Genomic DNA, 13,310 nt, shown 5'->3' with positions numbered 1-13,310 from the left:
GCTGAACTCTTAAAGACAAATATTTAATAAGTGAATTGTCTTGCAAATTTTCTTTTTCTGGTCCAAAATTCTAAAAATTATTCAAGGTTGCATTTGGCGTCATGGATTTGTGGAAAAGGCTTTGGATTTGAGATTTTAAATTAATAAATTCGATTATAAATGCGTGATGATCTATATAAAAAGTGAAAACTATTCAAAGTTTTGAATTTGAGTTACCAAAGATGCTGTCATTTCAAATGCACTTTTCAAATTTAGGTTAATGCTTTTCTCCTCCTCCTTTACAAGTGCAAGCAGCTGTTTATGGAACATAAGCTAATTCAAACTCTTGGACTCCAAACTACTAGTCAAGTATTATCCAGTGTATTGATTTTTATTGTGTGATTTTATCATCAGAATACAGTGGTATTCTTTACTTTGAATCGTAGTTGCCAGATTCATCTACCCCTCTGATTCCATAATCTAGGTTGCGCATTCCAATTCTGGGATCATTTGCATCCCAAATTGCTTGGGGAATGGGGATGCAATGTGAATCTTGAAATTGAAGCAAACAAATTCTCAAATTCAAACCCTTAGATTCCAAACTATTTAAATATGATCTCATGCATCGCTTTTTAGTCTATGATCTATTATATCAGGATAAGGTTGTATTTGTTACTCTTAAAACACAGTTACAAGATTCAACTACCAACACCCCTCCCCCCCCCCCCCCCCCAACCCTCTCTTCTCCCTCTCCTTTTCCCATGGTACTCGATCTGGGGTTGGGTATTCCAGTTGGAGGAACATTTGATTCCAAAATTGCTTGGGAATGAAATTTGGATGACTGGATCACCAAATGAAGCGGACAAATTCCAACCACTTGACAAAAAGTCAAAGAAAATTAAAAAAAAAAAAACTAAAATGAGATGAAGGGTTTAGGGATAGTAAACTGGGTTGGTAATGGAGATGAAGCTGATTGAATGGTGCCATCCCAAGCAGCGTCAATTTGCTAGAACATAACAAGATGCAATGAGGGACACAGGGAAGGGAGGGACAATGGATGGTTGAAACAGAGGGGCAAGGGATAGCACAAGAGAGGCAAGAAAGGGAGAGACTGAGAGGAGAATTAGGGATAAGGGTCTTTCGGTCTTGGGTCTTGGCGCATTGGAGAGACTGGGTTGCAGTTTAGGCTTGGGACGAAGGTTTAAGAAAAAAATAATATGGGCTTGAGGCAGCTTAGGCTTGGGATGAAGGCTTAAGGAAACAATAATATGGGCTTGAGTTGTAAGTTTATTATTATGTTGAAGTATCAATTAAAAGCCCATATTCAAATATTATTGTGTTTAAATTTAACTGATAAATATTATTAATATATTAAAGAAAATAAATAATTTTTTAGTACCTCCTATTTTACTAAAATTCATATTATAGAAAATAGAAAACTATGAAAAGTATAAAAAAATTATTATTTGATTTAGTGTTTCTATAGTTAGAGATTATGCTAGTTAAGTGTAATTAATGTACCCCAAATCGAACTGCCGTACGAAGTCTACATCTGCATACACTATATCTAAGAGACTTACTGTGTACTTTTTACCATGCTCTGAGATGTGCCATGTTCCAAGTAACTAAGCGAGGAACTATTGTTAGTAAATTATGATATTTAGACTTCTATGCTGGAGAAATATGGAAAAGTTGAAGGTTGGAAGGTAAGATATGTGTACCTGGTGGCTAGATGAGTGACTTTTGTCTTCTAATGTGACTGTTACCCTCTCCTGTAGGCTCTATCCAAGCTTACATCGCAGCTGAATGAAAAAACTTTTGAACTTGAGGTTTGTTATCCTGTTTACTTGCTAGCCATGACGATTATTTTTTAATATTAAGCGGTAAACTGCTTTTACTAAGATGATTGCTTTGTTATGTAATGGGATTCAAGATTAAATCTGCAGATAACAGGGTACTTCAGGAGCAATTGCAGATGAAGGTAGAATTTCAGAATTGCATCAGCTTCTTGCCCCTTTAATTCCTTTCTTTGTCTTCTTTTTTTTTTTTTTAATAAAAAAAAAAATGGTTCCTGTATCAGATAGCAGAAAATAATGAGATGCAAGAGACAATTCTTCTTCTGAGGCAGCAGCTGAATTCATTATTGGGTAACAGTCAACCACAAATTACTGAATCCGACATGCATAAAACATGTTCTAAAGAGCTACTAAGGAAGCAAGGGGGTAACACTGAGATTTGGCCATGTGGAGAAAATCCCATCGATGAAAATACTCCAAAAAGTGTCATCAGCTTGAATCGAATATTTTCCCAAGAGGACTCCAGAGAATTCAATGGAAATTCTCCTTTGAATTCTCAAGTTCTTAAGCAGGTTGATTTTCTTTTGCTTAAAATGCTATTAACATTATTGCATATGCTGATTAGTTAGTGCCGACTTTAGTTTTCTTTTTTAATCAGTTTGGCTTACATGTTCCATCATATTTTCTTAGGCTGCTGAGATAGAGAATCTGAAGCAAGAGAATGTGAAGTTGTCTGAAGAAAAGGATGGGCTTGAAATTCGAAGTCAAAAACTGGCAGAGGAAGCTGCATACGCAAAAGATCTGGCTGCAACTGCAGCAGTTGAGCTCCGGAACTTGGCTGAAGAAGTAACTAAGCTTTCTTATGAAAATGCGAAGCTGACTGGTGATATGGCTGCTGTGAAAGAGGTGCATTGGGGATCTAATTGTTCTCAGAAGTCTGTTTCATATGATTGCAAACAGAAGTCTAGTGCTAGATCTGATTCTGATGGTCATGCAAGAAGACAAGAGGATTGTCTACTAATTGAGGATTTACAAAAAGAATTCGATGCGAGATATCAAAGAGAATCAGCTCTAGAAGCCGCTATAGCTGAGAAAGATAAAATGGAATGTGAGCTACGGGAAAGACTTGGTGAAGCAAAACGGCATGAAGAAGATTTGGAAAATGAGCTTGCCAATATGTGGGTGCTGGTTGCAAAGATGAGAATGTCCAGTTTCAATGCTGAGGACAGATCACCTGAAGGGGCCCTTGCACCCCACACTTCTCAATCTGGACTTAAAAATGGATGTGTTCCATATAATAGTCATTCTAATAGAATACCCAAATTTGAAAAATCTGAAAACATGGATGAGATAAGCACATTAGATGAGTTAAAATTCAGTTTCCAGAAAGAACGAAGAAGATGCAAGGAACTAGAAAGCATTATTTCACGATTAAAGGTATGCAATTTTTAACAAAGGCTTATCAAAATTACATAGCATATGCCATTTTATAACTTAAAAAATATTTGATTTAATTTTCAAATTCATGCTACTTTTTGGCTACCTGATTGGATTCTGTAGTAGGATTCGGATCTCTTCAACCAGTGCAAGACTAGCAAGAGTAGACAATATGTGTTGTTATCCATCTTGACTTACCTTTGAAAAATCACACATATCTTGTCTTACTTTATGGGTAAATTTCACCGGTTGTCCCTCAACTTAAACCTTTGTAATAATAAAGTCCTTAAACTTAAATTTGTAGTATAAAACTTCGTAAGCATTGATATAGTTAACATAGAAGTCATTGTTATCTGTAATAACGGGTTTCCCAGTAATAACATAGCAAAATGACGTACATATCCATAAAAGTATTCTCTGAAAATCAATTCTCTCCCACCCCTCCCCTCTTCTCTTTTTATATCTTTCTCTCATCATATTCTCACATATAATCCTTGTTGCGGTTGGTGTTTTTAAAAAACTTTTTGAGCTTCTTTCTCTTAATGATTTATTTTTCAATGTGTACAAAGTTTCTATTTTTTACAAGTCCGATTTGCGGGTATATTTTTAATCTTACACTTGGAGACTTTGCACTTAGCTTTCCATTGGATAGAATTGAAACAAATGCATCTAGTTTGCATTTAGTTTTCAGTCCATTGATGAGGACAATGGGGAGAGAATTAGATGCGATTAAGAGTTTGCAAGTCAGAAAAATAAAATGAGAATAGGATTAAGAGCTTGAGTGGAAAAGAGAAGAACGGAGAAAGGAAATTGGGTTAGAAGAGAATGCAGATTGCAGAAGAAAGAAGAAAGATGAGAGAGGCATGGGTGGTTGAGGGTAAATGAGTAAAGTTTAAAATGTTTTTATACATATATAATTTGGAAAGTATTTAGGGGATTTTATGTTACAAATTTAAGTTTAAGGACTTTACTATTACAAGGGTCTAAGTTAAGGGACAACCGGTGAAATTTACCCCTTACTTTATTGTCATTTGGTCAGGCTTATTTTCTCTCAGTATTAGATAAGAAACTTATCTTGGGTTGAAATGTTTCATGGTGATCTTGCTCCAACTATTAAGGTTCCTTTCTTTTTTTCTTTGTTAATATATTTTAGCCTTATGTTGGTTGTCTTTTCTTGTTCCTTTATGTTTTCTTGGCTGTCAGTTGCGACTTATCTCCTCTATGTGCATGATACTGTATCAGAATTTTGTGCTTGTGTAAAGTAGTGCAGCCAGTGTGCAAGTTGTTTTAAATATAAATTTGCTCTACTTTTATTGAGAGTTGATGAAGAATTTGATGCCATAAGTCTGCTGTTTGACTCATTAGTCATTGCATATGGGATAAATACAATGCTGTTTAAGATTCATCATGAACTCCCCACCTGTGTTAATGCAACAAAAATAGATGAAGGGAGAAGAAAAAGATGAGAGAGAGAATAACAAATGACTAATGAAGAATAATTTGAATTACTAACAAAAAATAATGTAAAACTTCTGTCAGGGTGAAGATATTGATGGTTTGGATGTCAAAGCACTTGAGCAACTACAGAATTTTCATATTGAGGCTATAACAAAAATTTCTCATGCAAAGGTATGCTACATTATTTTTTTTTTGAGATAAATGGCAAAAAAAGATCCACATAGCCAGCCTTAACTAGTTTGTGGTGAAGGCTTATTTGTTGTTGTATTGAACATTCTTTTACTTTTGATTATTTAACATGTGATTTCCTTATTCAGTATGTTTCTTAGGATGAGGCATCTTTTTACTTAAAAGTTTACAACTGCACAAGATATTAAGATATGAATTGTGCATGATGTTTATAGGTTTTTCACTCCATCGTTGAAATATTTGTGTTGGAAATTAAAATAGTTATTCTTAGCATTTGATTCAATAATGTCACATGATTTGATTTGGTGATATTTTCTGACCATCATTGGCAAACAGCTAATATGTTTGGGCTTTATTTTAGTGCTTGACATTAATCTTCTGAAGTGGTTTATTTATTGTGCAGTGTGCAAATCATATCTTATAACATTCAATAACCTAGCGGGTTGAATCTTGCCATATTGGAGTTTCTGACCTCTGAGGTTAGTCTTGATCCGTATTTTTTCCCCTTTTCCCGACTAAGCATTGAATTGTGATGTTTTCTATCCTTTTTTCCATTATGAATTATGGGCAATTTTTAAGGATATTGCTCACTTTATCTTTTAATATAAATAGATTTAATATAAATAGATTCAGTTTGAGCATATTGCCTTTCTCAGCTTTCTTATTAAGCCAATCATAGTACAAATTCTACAATGTGCAAGGTGGGATATTTGCTATTTTCCATCTACTCCTATGCCAAACAAACATCATTAGACACATGATGTATTATGGCACTGGAGAATGAGCATTGATCTGTTTGTGAGTAAAACTGGTAAATTGTGGAATCTTAAGAGATCTTGCCTGTAACTACTGCATAGGTATCTTGTCATTCTGAATATTCGTCAGTGAGAAATATGAAGATAATTTGCAAGCCAAACAAATTATTTTCACTGTAGTAGGTTATCCCCCGGTTTGGTCAGAAAAATGACAAATTGCTCTAGAAATCAGCTGATTTGTGTGATATGTGCATGCTGGAGAAAACTCCCATTTTGATTGCACTAATTCTTTCACACTATTATAGCACATTCCCTATGGGATGAACATTACCTGAACAACAGGATTCTGTTGTCAACTTGCAAACGAGTGTTTTTGGTTAAAATGTAATACAATTTTAGATTTGTGACTAATAACCCCTAGTAAGATTTGGAAATACTTTTTCCACATAGAGGGAGAAATTTTTCTAAATAGGATGGAGGATTATTTCTTATATTATATACGACTCTTATTTTGGTATTATTTCTAAATTGAGTGTGGTTCCTAATTAAATTATGGTCAAGGGTAAGTGGTCTAACACTAAATTAGTACTATGGTGAGATTATGCCCATGGAGGGAGAGAGGCTTCAGCTAAGCAGAGAAATGATATAGAATTCACGAGGAAGAAATTTTCGTTCCACTGGTGAGGGGCCTATTGAACACATGGTTAAAGATGTCTATGGTGTATGATGTAATTGAAGTAATAAATGTATCTTCATTGGTGGTCAGTTCCTTCACCATGCTGCTGGATTGACTAATTATAGGCTTCAATCCCTTGTTATTTGTGTTTTTTCTTTTTCCAATTATGTGTTAAAGCAATCAAATGGTTATTTGGGGTTTTCTTTATCTTTTGGCTTAATGAGTAACCTGTTATTGTTATCATCTAGTTCTGTAATTTCTTGGATTGTTGTTTCTTCTTTCCTTTTGGCTTCATGAGCAATCTGGTGAATTTGATGGGAAGTGGACAGAGGGACTGGGTTTGGATTACTAGGCACTCTCTGGGGTATGTGGGGAGTTGGAATTGAGAATTGGGAAGAGGGAAGTGGAGCTTGGAATAACATTGTTTGGTATGTTTGGTTTGCTCTAAACCTAACTGATTATTATCATTTTGGTTCCGTTACTCATTAACATCAGTTTGGATTTTTAAGTAATTTGCTTTTATGGTTTTTCTTATTTGGTTCTGTTAGGAACTAAACCAACCTAATGCTTTGCCCTATATTGAAATTGTTGCGTTTTACTTGGTGACCTACCTTGTTTTAGCTAAATAGTATTTAGTTTCTGAACTTCTTGGTGCAAACAGAAATGTTCTGGATGAATGTGTCCCCTGCTCTCTTTGAAGATGGAAAAAGGCTATAGCTTTTGTTTAAACTGTTAATATAGTGGTTGTGGCTTTTCAGATGTAACAATGAGGTGTAACTGGCCATTTTGGCCACGTTGATCTTATTTCTCCAGTTTACAACCCACTGCTCTTTGATTTTCTTCATAAACTTCTTTTAAGGACCTGCTTCTTTTGCCATCATTTTAGAGTATAGAGGGGCTAGGTAAACTGACCATGAGTAAGAAAACCCTTAGGCTTATTATCTAGGAATGTGATCAGAAGTATAATAACACATTGGCATTTTGCCACCAAGGCGACTCGAAAAAACATGGGCTACCTCTCAGAGACGTTAACCGGTCATTTCTCATGGGGGACCCTTGGTCTTTTTCTTTCCAAGAATATTAACTTCTTTGGTTTTATTGACGAGTACTTTGTTTCTAAAATAGCCTAGGGAGAAAAAAAAAGCAACTCTTTTCTTTTGGATATGAAGTGTGGGTAACCTCGACTTCATGGTCGAGAAGAGTAGGCTTTCAAGAATGTTATGGTATGGCTCGGCAAGAACCGGCTAAAGCATCTAAAAAGGGAAGCGTCCCGTACGGGTGATCAATCAGTCAGTTTGAACCGAATTGAAATTGAAATTTTGAAATTTTGAATTCATAAAAAATATAACTGAAATCGAACTGAAACTAGAAAAAATTGAATTAAAAATCAAACCGGTTTGGTGTGGTTCAGATAGGAACCGATTTTATACATTTTCAACCGTCTCTTCTCAAAAAACGTGTTTTCAACTCATCTCTTCTCCAATCCTTCCAACAGTTACAGAGTAATGCTCAAAGCCACTCTCAATTTAACAATTTCATCAACAATAACATTCATGGATAACAATTTCAAACCAGCAAACAACTAGGAAATATAATAGAAAAAAAGAAAGAAGGAAAATGGTTAAATCAAATCTAGCTAAATCCCAGACTTGTTAACAATTAATATTAATCCAAGAATAAATTAAGCATAAATCCATAACACAGATTTCTTCAATAATCAAATATTGAAGATTTAATTAAATAAATTAAGGGGAAAAAATAGAAAAAAGCATAGATTACAAGAGTAAGTCACAATCTGTTACGATCAACACGACAATCAACAATAATCAAAGCAGAAACCAGAATCAAAGCAGATATCTAAGGCATGGAGCATCATCAATGATTTCTTCTTCACACCATCGATGTGCCGATGATTTCTTCTCGTGCCGTCGAAGTGCAGAGGTAGATATTCATGTCGCTGTGCAAAACAGAAACAGAAACTAGAGAGATTGAGATTTGCGGATAAATGTTTAAAGAGAGAAAGAGAAGGAGAAGAGGAATAAATGAGCAGTCTTGTTGTGAGGGGGGCGATTCCATTAGGATTGAGGGGGAAGAGAGGCTGAGAGTGGGAGGAAGAGAGAAAAAGAATATGGTGGTTCGGTTCAATTTTTCTTATTGATTGTGATTTTTTAATCAAATTAATTGAAAACTGATATTTAAAAATATCAATAATCAAGCAAATTGAATAGATCTAATAACTGAACTGATCGATTCGGTTCGATTTGATTTAATCTAATCAATTCAATTTGATTCAATTTAATTTTTTCTATTTTTTTTGGAGAGCCATCATCTCTTGGATCGCATTATAATGTCCATTTAGATAAATACTTTCCCTTGGCTTTTACTTATCCCCTTCTCCTTCAAGTTAGGATTAGGTTTTCCCTGTTCAATTTAAGAATTATTATTATTATTTCCTTCATTCGCTTCTATTCCCAAGAGCTTATTCAATGGAAAACGGCAGCCGCTGAGACATTGAAAATCTTGGAGTGATCCATGGCAATTTTTAAGCATATTATTCTAGAAAAGAGCAATTTAAATTTTTTACCATTGCTAGAATCTTGTAATTGATTATGCATAAACATCAAAAGTTAATGTATTCATTCCAATGTGATGAATTCTGCTGTTTGACCTCTGCTTGGTGTTATGCAGGTGTAATCAAATTGTACAGTAACAGAAGTAACCCAATTGATGTATGCTAGCTTCTCATGCAACTTTCAGTAGAAGCTACAATCACGGAGTAGCATTATTTTTCTTCTAATCTTAAATGCGTTAGCAAACTAGCCGCAGAAATGAACCAAGGACATCACTATTAACTTTGTAACAAATGCTTTGCATGTGGTATAAACCCAATACATCTATTGTGAAGGAGAACAAACGTTTCGAAACATATGTGATTGACAAATGTATGTATCTGCTATGTATAATGACATCAAGCTATTTATTTTTGCATGTCATATCTTGGTGCACTGTTCTCTTCATCAAAATTGACAAAATATTCCAAAATATGGCTCTTTCAATTTTGACAGAAACAAAACTTAATGGTAACACCCATCTTTCGCCTCATCACGTTTCACGTATATACTGTTCATTGACTGTTTACTGTGACTTATAGAAGGGAACTGACCATCAGCATATGCTACTGTTAGATCCAGCTCTGGATTCTCTTACCAATTATTATATTGATCTAGAAATAAATGATTCGAATACTATTAAACTAAATTTTATAGATAACTGTTAAATTTCATTTCGACACATAACAAGGCAATCACTACAGCATATTTACACAGGAAAACAAGGTAGAGGCAAGTACAGAAAAGTTTTGCTCTTTAAACCAGGAGTTCACCTATGGTTTAAGGGATCCTACTTGTACCACAGAAATTGTTGGTTGAATGAATATACTTTCTAAACTTGGATTGTAATACTGCCATACCCCTTCTTCTTTGCTCCAAAATTCTACGCTCCTTCCTATCATAATTTGTCAAAACACATCAATAACATGCAAAATTATTGCAGAGAAAAGAATAGGTTCATGAGAGTGATTCTAACAAGATGAAGAATTGGATCACGACATTATTAATTTTTCAAATCAACCAGAAAGGACGTTGGATGTTCTCTAACAATTGGATCAATTGGTCAGATTCAATTTTAAACACAGAAAGGACCAATGATTTTCATCTGCTTTGATGGGAAGAAAAAAGATAAAGTGAAATATAGTTTTACAAGTTAAAAGAAATTACCTGGATATGCAAACTTCAGGAAGAAATTCATGGAACATTTTCCCATTGTTGATTTTCCCACTTGTTATATTCTTGCAGTAGTTGCTGCAGAAGCAACGTTACAAGCCTATCCACTAAAGCCTGCATCATTCTGTATTTCATTGCACTTCCACCGTTTATCAGGGGTTCTTATGGCTCTGGCCAAATATAACATTAAGCTCTAAATTGTTTGAATAATTTACATGCATTCTTAGTGTTTTACAAATTCTGTTATGGAAATTTCAGATCATGCTAAGACAGACAAAAGTTCAATAGTGTTGGGATAATTTTAGAATGACTTAATTTCCTTATCCAAAATTCTAACATCTGGATCCAATCTACCAGCTGATTATTTGGGATACTGAAAGTGAAAATATTTGTTGATTTATAAGATATTATGAAGCTTAATACATATATAGGGATGGAGGTGACAGAATGACAAGATTATGTGGATATGGATGCCCACATAATCTTGATCCACTCACTCCACTCAAAAGGTTAAGAGATTTGTTTCCAGTGGTAAAACGGGAGGCTTAGTTACAGGCCTGAGTAGTGCCCCAAGCATGCATAGATCAACACATAAAGAAGTAAACTTTAAGAAAGAAAAACTGACAGCTGAGTCATAAACTATATAATAATTGAAAACTCAGCAAGGATAACTCACAAATTTCCAGGACCCTCAACAGCAGAAGTTGGCAGCAAAGTAAACGGTGCTGTGAAAATCTGCAGACGACAAGTGACCATTTCATATGATGTTAATTGGTCAACAACTGGGAAAAAGGAAATGCAAATTCAACAAGTTAATTTCACTGAAGCATAATAATAAGATGCCAGAAACAGCTAATACAATATCTCAGTTTGAACCCATGAGAAATTATAATCTAGTTTTTATACTGTGCTCACGTTCTCCCAGTTATTTTAATGCCCAAGAATAGATTTGAAATATTTAACTGATCAGCAAAGAAGAGTTATATCCAGTCGTGATTTTGCTAAACAGGATCCAGGTAATCTGAAAAACTCATTGACTATTTTTATGTGACATAGCTGGTGTTAAGCCCCTACCTTTCATGACAGAATCTACTGTTACACGAGGCATCAACTACTGGTCCAAAATAAATAGTTAGGAATAAATTTGAAAAGCAGCCAACCCACAAAATTAATTATGAAATAAGGCATAATACTTCTTAGAAACTACCAATGATCTAAAGGTGGAATACTAGCAACCTCAAGGATGACATTCAACTTCATGTCGGCCTCTAAAAAGGGTTCAGAATCAGTTGTGTTCCATGTCACACGATTCACCATGAAAGCTGCAAGTTCAACAAAGTTCAAAGAAATTCTGCTCATAATTACAAATTACAACATATTGACCAAAAAATACACTACCACTGTATAGTATGCATAACTTCAAAAGGCCATTCTTGGATACCAAAGAAACCATGTTGAATCACCAAAATAAACCGTTTTGAATAGGCCTCGACTTTTCAATCAAACACTATTTGCATTGTTTAAAATATGACATCTGAATAGAACCTTTAAGATATCATGAATTGGCCTTTTAGTCATTACTAATGAAGAGCTAAATAAATGATGCATCATTGCATAATTAGTCTATAGGTGATTGGCATATCTAAAGCTCAACGTTGTCAGATATTATTACAAGTATTAAGCAAATTAAAATTTTGTTGCCGTATGCTATTCTATCAGCTATCCAGGTCTAGTAGAAGTTGCAAGATCCACACTGCAAGTACCTGAAAAATGGTCATTTTGGCGCTCCATGAGCTCTGAACCTTCAAACTGCATATTAAATTAGCAATTAACATTCAGGAAGATAGTATCTTGAAGAGAAGTAAGACGCTTGTAAAAATCTACATTCATGTCTTTTCATACATGTAATGAGATACTTCTATGATATCACCTATTTTCTTATGTAAAATGATATTATATGTTCATTCCACAGCATGGGCTACAAAATAAAGCTCATACTGAACTAATAATTAAGTGAAATAGTGAGAATTCCTCTTGACTACCTTCTTCTTGGTCTTCCACTAACTTGGAAAAAAAACACTCACCACTATATCAAAAGCAGAGGGCAGAATAAGCTCACCTTGCAAGAGAGCATCTCAACAGTACAATCTTCTTCTGTTGGGGTCACTCTCAAGTCCATCACAGGAGCTGCTTCAAAATTTAGCAGTTGAAGCTTTGGCAAATAGCACCTGTATGTGTTGGCATCTAAGGATTCAAAACTTTGCAGGGTCTTAGTGTTTAACATAGCTTGAATTCCAAAGGGGTGACTAAGAAATTCACTAATACGATAGCCATCATCGCAAATTGGCAGCAGAATCCTTTCCCTTTTCGCAGCTCTCAAATTTGCCTTCTTTGTTTTGCGCTCTGACATGTTCGTTTTGCATGCCCCCACTCTTTCAATCCTCCTCCTAAGACCCAATTCACATTGGAAGACAAAACAATCAGAGAAAGAAAAAAACCAGAGGCAGCCATGTTAAAGAAAGAAAGATTGAGAAAACACAGACCTGGAGGTGGAGAGCAAAGGGAAGGCAAATGATGGGAACACAGAGAAGATTTCTTGGCCTCTTGTTAATCTCCATGTGCTGCTGCTCATCATCGCCATTGTCGTCACTTCTGCTTCCCCTCTGGATTAGAAGTATTATGGATGTAATCAAACCATAAGAGCAATTGATAAACATGAAAAGAAAAACCCATTACAGCATCTGAACACAGAGAAAATGCCTCAGAAGGAAAAGGAAAGAGTGACGCTCAGGTGTTTCAAGATGGCTTCAGTTTGAGAGGACATAATTCTAGGCTCATCATTTTCAATCATCCCCACAAAAAAATTATAGAATTGTTTATTTATTTTATTAAAATTAATTATTTAACCACTATTTTAAAATTATTCAACTGACACTTTACAATTTTATAAATCTAAATAAGGGATGGCAAACGAATGGCTATTTTCGGTACCGATTCGACCCAACTTTAATAATATCTATCGTGGACGATACGGCATAGGCATACACGGTATAAATTTTTTTTATATAAATAATTAATTTAATATAAAAAATATATTTTATAATAATATTTATAAATTTTTTTATATTTTTTATTTAAAAATTTAAATTTAAATATTTTTTAAAAATATTAATTTTTTTAAATAAAAATTATTAATAAAAAACATTTTTTATATAAATTATTAATTAAAATATATAAG

At 34.4% G+C, this 13,310-nt stretch overlaps 2 protein-coding genes across 12 annotated transcripts in view; one reads left to right on the top strand and one right to left on the bottom strand.

Annotated features, from left to right (window-relative positions):
• The window catches only part of LOC110608463 (kinesin-like protein KIN-7C, mitochondrial), a 32,330-nt gene extending 20,933 nt beyond the window's left edge, over positions 1-11,397 (top strand). For 2 of the 3 annotated variants that reach the window (XR_002486868.2, XR_002486867.2), the window contains 7 exons: positions 1,758-1,808; positions 1,913-1,960; positions 2,060-2,347; positions 2,466-3,212; positions 4,752-4,841; positions 5,263-5,338; positions 8,979-11,397. Coding sequence is in view for 1 of the 3 variants with exons in the window: in XM_021747687.2 (XP_021603379.1) it covers positions 1,758-1,808; positions 1,913-1,960; positions 2,060-2,347; positions 2,466-3,212; positions 4,752-4,841; positions 8,979-8,984 (1,230 nt within the window). In the remaining 2 variants the exon portion in view is untranslated. The remainder of the gene's footprint in view (positions 1-1,757; positions 1,809-1,912; positions 1,961-2,059; positions 2,348-2,465; positions 3,213-4,751; positions 4,842-5,262; positions 5,339-8,978) is intronic. The other variant, XM_021747687.2, reaches the window with a different exon arrangement.
• Positions 7,909-12,953, bottom strand: LOC110608464. 9 transcript variants are annotated; one of them, XR_006350038.1, is made up of 8 exons: positions 12,616-12,938; positions 12,192-12,519; positions 11,836-11,881; positions 11,309-11,394; positions 10,749-10,807; positions 10,067-10,196; positions 9,673-9,794; positions 7,909-8,247 (listed from the first exon to the last, which is right to left on the bottom strand). XR_006350038.1 is itself a non-coding variant. In XM_021747690.2 (8 exons), exons 2-7 carry the CDS (start codon positions 12,711-12,713, stop codon positions 10,094-10,096), a joined length of 720 nt encoding a protein of 239 aa, XP_021603382.1. In that variant the 5' UTR covers positions 12,714-12,735; positions 12,833-12,953; the 3' UTR covers positions 9,525-9,794; positions 10,067-10,093. The 9 variants fall into 9 exon arrangements, 4 of the variants coding, with proteins under 4 accessions (XP_043810209.1, XP_043810210.1, XP_021603382.1 ...); XM_021747690.2 differs by lacking the exon at positions 7,909-8,247 and having other exon boundaries at positions 9,525-9,794; positions 12,616-12,735; positions 12,833-12,953; XR_006350040.1 differs by lacking the exon at positions 9,673-9,794 and having other exon boundaries at positions 10,067-10,242.
• Between the last annotated feature and the right edge of the window lie 357 nt (positions 12,954-13,310).

Source organism: Manihot esculenta, chromosome 2 (genome assembly GCF_001659605.2).
Source record: "Manihot esculenta cultivar AM560-2 chromosome 2, M.esculenta_v8, whole genome shotgun sequence".
Lineage (NCBI taxonomy): Eukaryota > Viridiplantae > Streptophyta > Magnoliopsida > Malpighiales > Euphorbiaceae > Manihot > Manihot esculenta.
The sequence above is the reverse complement of the archived record's forward strand: the minus strand, read 5'-3'. Positions and strand labels throughout refer to the sequence as shown.

Excerpts from the sequence above, each read along its gene's own strand:
- LOC110608464 (XM_021747690.2), bottom strand. The coding sequence starts at position 12,713 with ATGGCGATGATGAGCAGCAGCACATGGAGATTAACAAGAGGCCAAGAA. Across the intron at positions 12,520-12,615 it reads CCTTTGCTCTCCACCTCCAG|GAGGAGGATTGAAAGAGTGG; the intron begins GTCTGTGTTTTC and ends ATTGGGTCTTAG. Across the intron at positions 10,808-11,308 it reads AGTTGAATGTCATCCTTGAG|ATTTTCACAGCACCGTTTAC; the intron begins GTTGCTAGTATT and ends TGTCGTCTGCAG.